Source organism: Pelobates fuscus, chromosome 6, assembly GCF_036172605.1.
Source record: "Pelobates fuscus isolate aPelFus1 chromosome 6, aPelFus1.pri, whole genome shotgun sequence".
NCBI lineage: Eukaryota > Metazoa > Chordata > Amphibia > Anura > Pelobatidae > Pelobates > Pelobates fuscus.
This window is the reverse complement of record NC_086322.1, coordinates 89,983,860-89,993,035: the sequence shown is the minus strand read 5'-3', so window position 1 is coordinate 89,993,035 and position 9,176 is coordinate 89,983,860. Positions and strand designations below refer to the sequence as shown.

Below are 9,176 nucleotides of genomic sequence, written 5' to 3'. Positions count from 1 at the left end.
AGGAGGGAAGAAACTTAAAATTGTATTATAGCCCCTTATCTCACCCACTAAACTCACTAACCCCCTACTATTGCCCCTAGTCCCCACTATTGCATCTAGCCCCACACTACACCTCCAAACACCCCACTACCGCCATTATTCCCCACTACATCTTCTAACCACAATTCAGCTTCTACCCACTACTTCAGCCCTAATGCCTCACTGCAGCCTTTATACTCCACTACTATTATCCCAAATCCATACTACGGTAAATCTTCTAACCCACCAGTACAGCCCCTAATCCTCACTACATTCTTTATAACCAACTACAGCTCTTATGTTCTACTATTGCCCCAATCGCCCACTACTACTCCTACCCCCAGCAATGCCCCAATCCCCCACTACTACTCCTACCCCCAGCAGTGCCCCAATCCTCCACTATAGGCTCTAATGGAGAAATGGAGGCCTTGCCATGGAAACATGCATGTGTGGACTGGACATTTGCAAAGTTAGTAGTTAGTAAGATAACCACGCGCACGCACCCCAAATACATTCTGCATCCAAGCGTCTGTGATCCTAGGATTCACCTTACTTATATTAGTGTTCCTTTTTGTTCATTTGAAATGTTTGGAGGAATGTATGTCTAAAATCTGACACGTTGAATTCCCATTCGTTTTCACTTTGGTGAATAACCTGGATGGGTGAGTCTGGAACACTAGTCTAGAACAACAGCTTTTAGCTTTCTTAATAGAAAACTTTCCAATTGAAATCCAACTCACAGTTACCCTCATTGTGCCTGACAGGATACATCAGCATTACGTGAGATTCGTGATGGGCTAGAATAGAGTCACTCTCTGATCTGGGTAGGCTCACTATAAGTACACTACAGACCTGTGAGGGTGACCTGCTTGGCTGAGATTGATAGGAATCACAACCCACAGTACTTAGAAGGCAGGTACTACTTGGCCCTACTATACCTGCATGCATTGCAGTAGGCGGATATTACAGCATATTGTAAGGCAGTGTATCTGACAGTGTAAAGTTGCCACATGGAGTGATGGTAATGACATGGTCATTTTAATGCTGTAACATTACAGCATGTCTAATAACTCCAGCTTTTCTCTCAACATTTTTTCCAAGTCAACTGAGATTTACCGTAGTGTTCCATTCTAAAACATGGTCTGAAGTATATAAAGTAGGGCAGTCACCATGGAAACCAGTGGTAACATTTTATTGTTAACTTCCCCCTTTTACATTTTCGCACCATTTTTTCAGATCAGAGCACTTTTGGCCAAACTTTTTTCATATTCTAATGTAATTGTTCTGCTGTCATTATTGACAATTGTGCTCCAAGTCAACAATCATAGACCCCTCACAGCTTCTACTGAACCCCTGATATTACTGTGGTGACATATAATGTGTGCTAGTCATGTTTTAGAGATGTAAACACCAGTAAAGGTCCGTACAACCGAGTAGTTGCATAGAATGCAAGAGGCCACGAGTCAATACGGTCAATACACAGGCTCCAATAAAATGGCGCTGTTTCTGCAGACGCCGTGCTGCTCTGGTGTTTAGATCTTGGCTATTGGAGCTGGCACGTCATCAGCCGGCGGCTGTCACAGAGTCGGCGTGCTGTTGTTTGTGGGACCAGCTGCAGGTAGTAGTTAGGGTATCAGGATGGCAGGAAGCCCGGGGCTGGCGGCATTCTGTCTGAAAGTATGGGAGCCCGTGGTAGCCAAGTCCCGGCGTGCTGTGGTGTTCATGGACACCCCGTGTGCCGAGATCCTGCACTGGTGCGGCGGGGTCGAGCTGTTTCTTTCTGCGGGAGCTTTGAACGTGAAGGAGTTTTCCAGCTTCGAGTCTGGAGCCAAAAACCAGCCGAAAGCGCTATTCGTGGTGAGCTCAGCTCCGCGGGGGCGGGCCGCGGACGTCATCCGTGACGTAGTGAGCCAGAGCTCCTTCCAGTACTGCATTGTGGTGACCGCTGTTTGCCCTGGGGAGCCTGAGGACAGGGCTAACTATGAGCAGCTGGAGGACAGGCTGTGTGAGTGGATGGGAAACATGAATTTTACAGCTGAGGTGATGTGGGCCCCTCTACTACTGGCCCCTGTGGCTCCTCACCTCCTGGTCACTCCAGCTTTTTCCTTCCTCTTCCCCCTTCTGCCATCTCAGGACTTGCAGGCCATGAACAGAAGCAGACCTGATAAAAAGAGGTTCCCAGGGCTGGGGGATGTAGATCTGGCATCCATGCCCCAAGAACTCCAACATCACATAAGGAAACTGGTTTCTGGACTCAACTTTTTCTTGGAAGGCATTGGGGTGCGGGAGGAATGCTATGCAGTGGGCCATCTGAGCAGGATTATTGCAGGGGAGCTAGCTAATTACCCCCAGGCCAAGAACCGCAGGAAGACCTCCCAGAGCAAAGCTTCACTAGTCTTCATAGACAGGACACTGGATTTGACTGGTATGGGGACCATTGGTAGACTTTATGTACTCTTTGTATTTTACTTGACTATAATAAACTGTGGTGTGAGCATCAACCTTTGCCTATTAGTCTGGTTTCCTATGGATGAAACTAATAAAACAAACAAAACACACCTCTGGAACAATCTGTTATTTAAATGTCTTGGTTCAGTGTTGCTTTAACTGGTTATTCAGGAAACTTTCTGTAACAAGTAAAATGGGATGTCTCATTGCAGAGGGTTCATAGGAAACCGGGCTAGCTTCGATGCTGTGTGGATGTTCCCATTATGTTGACACAGACACGAATATAAACTCCTTAAAGGAATACTATATGGTCGGGAACACGTGTATTCCTGACCCTATAGTGCTGAAACCACGATTTAGATGGATTTCCACCTTTAACATGTAATACAATTCACCTTCTTTCCAGGGTTGCGTTGGTTCCCCAACACGTGTCCTTTGGCTGACATCAGAATTCATCATTTCAGCCAATTCAATGCTTTCCCCTTAGGAAACTCATTGGATTGGCTAAGATAGTCAAGGAGGCCGGGCCAAATGCCGGTGTTCTATCCTTGTGCTATACCCCGTCAGATTTCTATAACCTCGTCACTTCCGGGGAGGGGAATCAGCTGGATCCTGTGCTGCACATGCGTGCTAGCACTCCTGCTACTCCACAGCCAGGTCCTGGAAGATAAGTAAAACTAGTTTTACACTTTCATTGTAGTTAGGGCATTCACTAAGCTTATGCACACGGGACATTTAGGGTTAAGTGAGGGTTCAAATTAGGGTTAGGTAAGTGCTTCTAACCTCTCTCACTCTATTCTTACCCTAACCCTTGGGGTAAGGGTTAAAATAGTGTGAGAAATCACTATTTAGTGATATTCCCCTATTGTGAAATATCACAATGTGAACAAGTCCCTAATCCTAACCCTAATTTGAACCCTCACTTAACCCTTAATGTCACGTGTGCCTAAGCTTAGTGAATGCACCAACTATAATGAAAGTGTAAAACTAGTTTTACTTACCTTCCAGGACCTGACTGTGGAGGAGTAGCAGGAGTGCTAGCACGCATGTGCAGCACAGGATCCAGCTGATTCCCCTCCCCGGAAGTGACGAGGGTATAGAAATCTGACGGGTATAGCACAATGATAGAACACCGGCCTGGCCAATCAGCATCTCCTCATAGAGTGCATTGAATCAATTTATCTTTCGTCAATCATAGCAGCTCCATACAAGAAGCCACAATTGTATTTTTGCGTGTGCGTAAGACTACAAAATGGGGGGGGGGTCTATGGATCGTAGAAGACAGTGGTATATTAACAAGATGATCTGCATCTAGTTAGATTCTATAGACCGCTATTTTGCTTTGGGAGAGAAGAAACCTGTTCCCATCTGCCATCACTAGCAACAAAACTTTTTCTCTTCAAAACTTTGATTTCATTGAAATTCAAAAAATCTGTCAGATTTTCTTAAAGGTTGTATAAAGAATGTAGCGATACTGTAAAACTATTTGAAGAAGCACACCAACAATAAAACTTGTGATATTACATCTCATGGAGCTAAATGTAAGAAAAGCTCAGTGGCACACATACACTCACTGCATGCTGGTCACTTCACACTTAGTACCTTGATGGTGGATTGTGAAAGGTTCCCTCATACTTCTAGTTTCCAGTTCTCAGTACTCTATCAGTTCTCGGTGGGTTGAGGATTGTGGGAGGCCTCACCCTATTTAGAACTCCCACTTCTGCCTCTCTTGGTCTTGTGTTGCCCTGCTCCAATTCCTTTCAGCCTCATTGGTCCCTCTATCCCACATGTGACTTTCCGACACACAGATTAGAGGACGGAGCACACAGACGCTGCACCCTCTCGCTTCCTAAATCAAAAGAAGTGGATGCAGTCAGTGTGGTGGGCGCCAGCGGCTAACAGGAGATGGTACTCAGCCTTACATCTGGAATGCATTTTTTACTTGTGTCTGTGGCCAATATTACTGTCTGTTATTGGGTCTCCCTTTGTGAGACCTAATAACAGACATTAATATGACAGTACCATGAAAGCTGTCGATAAATCCCTCCAGTCAGCCAGCTGAAAATAAAAAACCTTGGGTTGCACTCTACTTCTGAGGATGAAAATCTATAAATCCCAATATAGATCAAACTGGTTCTAAAACTCCTAATTTTATTTTATTGACAACTTTAACATTAAAGGCTCACTATAAGCACCAGATCTACTTTAGCTTTCTCAAGCAGTTTTAGTGTATAGGTCATGCTCCTGGAGTCTCACTGCTCAATTCTCTGCCATTTAGGAGTTAAATCTCGTTGTTTATGCAAATCTAGTCACACCTGACTTCATGTGATTTACACAGGCTTCCTGTAAAGAAAGTTCTGTTTAATTTAGATTTTGTTTAATTTAGATTTTTTTTTTATCTCCTGCCCACTAGACCCTTCATGAGCCTACTGTGTGTGATTAGAGCTAAATTTACAGAGCAGATAAAAAAAAACAAAAAACATTTTTGTATGCAGACTCTGTCAGTCACAGCCAGGGGAGGTGTGGCTAGGGCTGCATGGACAAAAACCAAGGTGAGTTAACTCCTAAATGGCAGAGAGTTGAGTAGTGAGATTGCAGGACTAAAGTTGATGTGATGCCTATAGTGTTCCTTTAATTGTTATGCTTTTGTGTGTGTGTGTGTGTGTGTGTGTGTGTATATATATATATATATATATATTTTTTTTTTTTTCATTTACTACTTTGTTTCCATATTAAGGATTCACTACTGCATTGGTGTCAGTGTTAAACATAACTGGACCAGTCAATTTGATGATGTGAACAAATATATTTTGTTTAACTGAGGATTCCATTTAGCTGTTTTTCAAGTTAAGACAACTTTGTGAATTGCAGTGCACTGATCCCATGTCAGTGTATTCCAAGTCTGAAGATTGTCACATCACCTCCTTTACCTCTGTATTATTTTATTTTAGGAGCTGTTGGCCATCATGGAGATAACTTGGTGGAGAAGATATTGTCTGTGCTCCCTTGTCTTCCTGGACATTCCAATGATGTGATGGTTAACATGGAGGCACTCACAGCTCTGCAATGCGAAGGCAGAAATGAAGATATTATAGCTCCTGGGTGTTTGGCTCAGCCAAAGTAAGTACCAAGGATAAAAGTATTTTATCTTTGAAATTCCTGGAGAATAATCATTTTTACATAGTTGGAGAAACTTGTTTAAACATACTTAACGCCAAATTTATTTTCCAAGAACATTTTATTCTTTTTGTAAAATTTAAATATAATTATATAAATCTTTTTGTGGAAAACCTAAGAATCATTACTACTGCAGCTCATTGCAGTGGTTACAATGCAAGGAGTCTTTGAGTGCAGTTTTACTGCGTTATAGTTAGCCTGTCTTGCTAAATATCCTTTAAACCAGTGAGTCTCTTGGGCATTTCTTTGTCTGTAAAGTGAATAACATAGTAGGACATTTCTTAATGGAACACTTTAGCATCAGGAATACAAATCTTTGTTCCTAACGCTATAGCGTCCTAGTGGCACATTCGTTTTAGGTTCCCACCTCCTCCCATTTTCAATAATAAAAAAATAAATAAAAAGCTTTGGATTTCTGTCATGTGCCGAGTTTTACTCCATCTTTGCAGAGGAAATGTCTAGTGGCTGTCAGGGAGACTGTGGCTTGATAAATGTAATGACAGTGTTCCAAAACACAGGGACTCATGGAAACAGCCGGGGACCCAATTTTGGAGTCTTTACCCACTGCTTTGAACATATTTACTTTTGGTGCTTTGTTTCCATCCTTATAACATTCTTTCTCTCTTTTTAAATAACGCAGTGAAAAATATGGTAAATTTGAGCGTGGTTTATAAGGTAACCTAATTTAGATCATAGATTTAGAAGGAAAATAAAAACTTTAAAGGGACACTCCACTATCCAATTCACAAAAAATTAATAAAATCAAATTAATATTTAGTAGATATACCCCCAATAAAACCTCAACATTCTTCCTCAGCCAAGACTTTCTGTGGCTGTCCAATCACAGACTTCCCAACGCAGCTCAGTGAGAAGTTTTTGCAACGCAGGTGCTCTGTACAATTGCCTGCCTGTTCAGTTTAGCTCCACTGAGCTAAACAACCATTAAATAACAGGACCAGTTGTCTGACAGCCGGGCGGTGTAACTAGGTTAATTTACAACAGTGCCAAATTCTATTAGAATTAGAATCTATTAAAGAGGATGCTCTCTTCACGCATAAAGCACTTCAGAAAGTTTTTAGTGCTTTAGTTGTCAGGAGTGTCCCATGAATGAGCTAGATGAAACCTAATCCATTTTTAAGTTTGCTTGAGCAATTTCCTCTTTACCACCTTTTCCTGTTAACACATGTTTGTCTCTTATTTAATGCTTATACACCATTTTAAAACAAAATATTGACATAATATAAAGGTTAATAATCATGATCGCACAATGTGACAAAGCTCCTGTACTATGACCGAGTACTTCTGCCCAATCCACTTCCAAGCCGTTGTTGAGGGAGCCTGGAGGTCTTCAACCCACGTCACCGAGGCATGACTGGGGTCTAACTGTAGCTTTTACACCCAACCAGGCTGCAGCTCTCTTTCCAGGCAGGTACAGTTCCCTCTTCCTATTCCGCTGCAGCTCTACTTATAGTGCTTGCTATTGTCTTTATAAAGGCACTAGTGGCTCTCAGGCCTAGCTTTCTTGATTCATCCCAGGGCTAGAGGGATTGTGCAGCTAGCCAACAGGTACGGCAACTCTTTTTACTTGGGACTAGCCCATATGCTCATTATATTTCACTTATGGTAAGAACTCAATAAAAATACATATAATCAAATCATATTAGACAGCATACAGCAACTTATTTTAACACCATGACATATTTATAAAGGGATGGGGAAGACAATAACCAACACAAAATATCTCTCCTGCCTGCAGAACTAGCAATATGCAAATATACCTGATAATGCAAATTAACAAACCTTGCTATTCAGGTAGTGCATATAGCTGTTGCTACCTACAGAGGGCGCTATACTGGCTCCAAAGTCAAATCCACTTAGTTGGTAACAAGTATCAGCAGGACAGGAAGGCACACAAAACATTTAACCATATTATACATACCCTGCACCTATAATGGGTACAGGGTGACTAAAATTCAAGAACAAATCACTAAAGCGTCCTTCTGTTACCTGTCATGGTGACTACCGTTGCACAGTGTAGTTCAGGGCAAGCAAGGGGCCTCAGGACCAAGACCATAGTCTGTAGGCAGGAGGCTAGCCTTCACACTCCTTCAGGAGCTCGTGGCAAAGGAGCGCTTGCCCACACACAACATAATGAAATTGTAGTTCTTAAAGTGGTCCTGTCTACCACAATTTTACAGATGTAAAATCCTCTCTAGGAAGGCAATACAATCAATCATTGCTCTCGAAATATCCGCATTGATTTATAATTTATATTTAAATCACTCTGGATAAATATAATATATAAAAATTGTTAAATATATGAATATGCTTTACTGATCTGAAGAAGTCTTTTGGGTGTGAAGTGGACTTTGCATGTATCCATCTGCAATCTTAATACAATTGTAAATGGGAAATTACCTTACATAGTTACATAGCTGAAAAGAGACTTGCGTCCATCAAGTGTTCAGCCTTCGTCACATATGTTTTTGCTGTTGATCCAAAAGAAGGCAAAAAACCTAGTCTGAAGCGCTTCCAATTTTGCAACAAACTAGCAAAAAATTCCTTCTTGACCCCAAAATAGCAGTCAGATGTCTCCTTGGATCAAGCAGCTATTACCCCACTAATTAGAAATGATATCCCTGTATGTTATGTTTTTGCAAGTATTTATCCAATTGCAATTTAAACATCTGTATAGACTCTGACAAAACCACCTCTTCATGCAAAGAATTCCATATCCTTATTGCTCTTACTGTAAAAAAAACCTTTTCTTTGCCTTAGATGAAATCTCCTTTCTTCCAGCCTAAATGTGTGACCTCGTGTCCTATGTATAGCCCTGTTAATGAATAGATTTCCAGATAATGGTTTGTGCTGGCCCCGAATATATTTGTATAATGTTATCATATCCCCTCTTAGGCGCCGCTTTTCCAAACTAAAGAGATTTACATTTTTGAACCTTTCTTCATAGCTAAAATGCTCCATTCCTTTTATCAATTTTGTAGCTCGTCTCTGCACTTTTTTTAGTGCCATGATATCTTTATTTAGAACAGGTGCCCACAATTGCACAGCATATTCAAGGTGTGGTCTTACCAGCGATTTATAAAGAGGCAAAATTATATTTTCATCTCGAGAATTTATGCCCCTATTTATACATGATAAAACATTACTGGCCTTAGCAACTGCCGGTTGACATTGCATATTGCTGCCTAATTTGTTGTCTATAACAATTCCCAAATCCTTTTCGTGTGTGGTTATCCCTAGTTCACTACCATTTAGGGTGTAAATTGCGTGTGCATTCTTAACCCCGAAGTGCATAACTTTGCATTTCTCTACGCTAAATTTCATCTACCATTTTAGTGCCCAGTCCCCCAATCTATCCAAATCCCTCTGCAGCAAGGCAATATCCTGCTCACATTTTATTACTTTACAAAGTTTTGTGTCATCTGCAAACACTGATGCATGGCTTTCAATGCCCATTTCAAGATCATTTATAAATATGTTAAACTATATTAGCATCTTAATCGCTAACATCCAAG

At 41.4% G+C, this 9,176-nt stretch overlaps 1 protein-coding gene across 1 annotated transcript in view; it reads left to right on the top strand.

Moving 5' to 3' along the window:
* The first annotated feature begins 1,583 nt into the window (after window positions 1-1,583).
* Window positions 1,584-9,176, top strand: part of SCFD2 (sec1 family domain containing 2) — a 483,891-nt gene continuing 476,298 nt past the window's right edge. Inside the window, exons 1-2 of the mRNA XM_063458012.1 lie at window positions 1,584-2,443; window positions 5,418-5,586. Of these exons, the coding sequence (XP_063314082.1) occupies window positions 1,657-2,443; window positions 5,418-5,586 (956 nt within the window). The 5' untranslated portion in view covers window positions 1,584-1,656. The remainder of the gene's footprint in view (window positions 2,444-5,417; window positions 5,587-9,176) is intronic.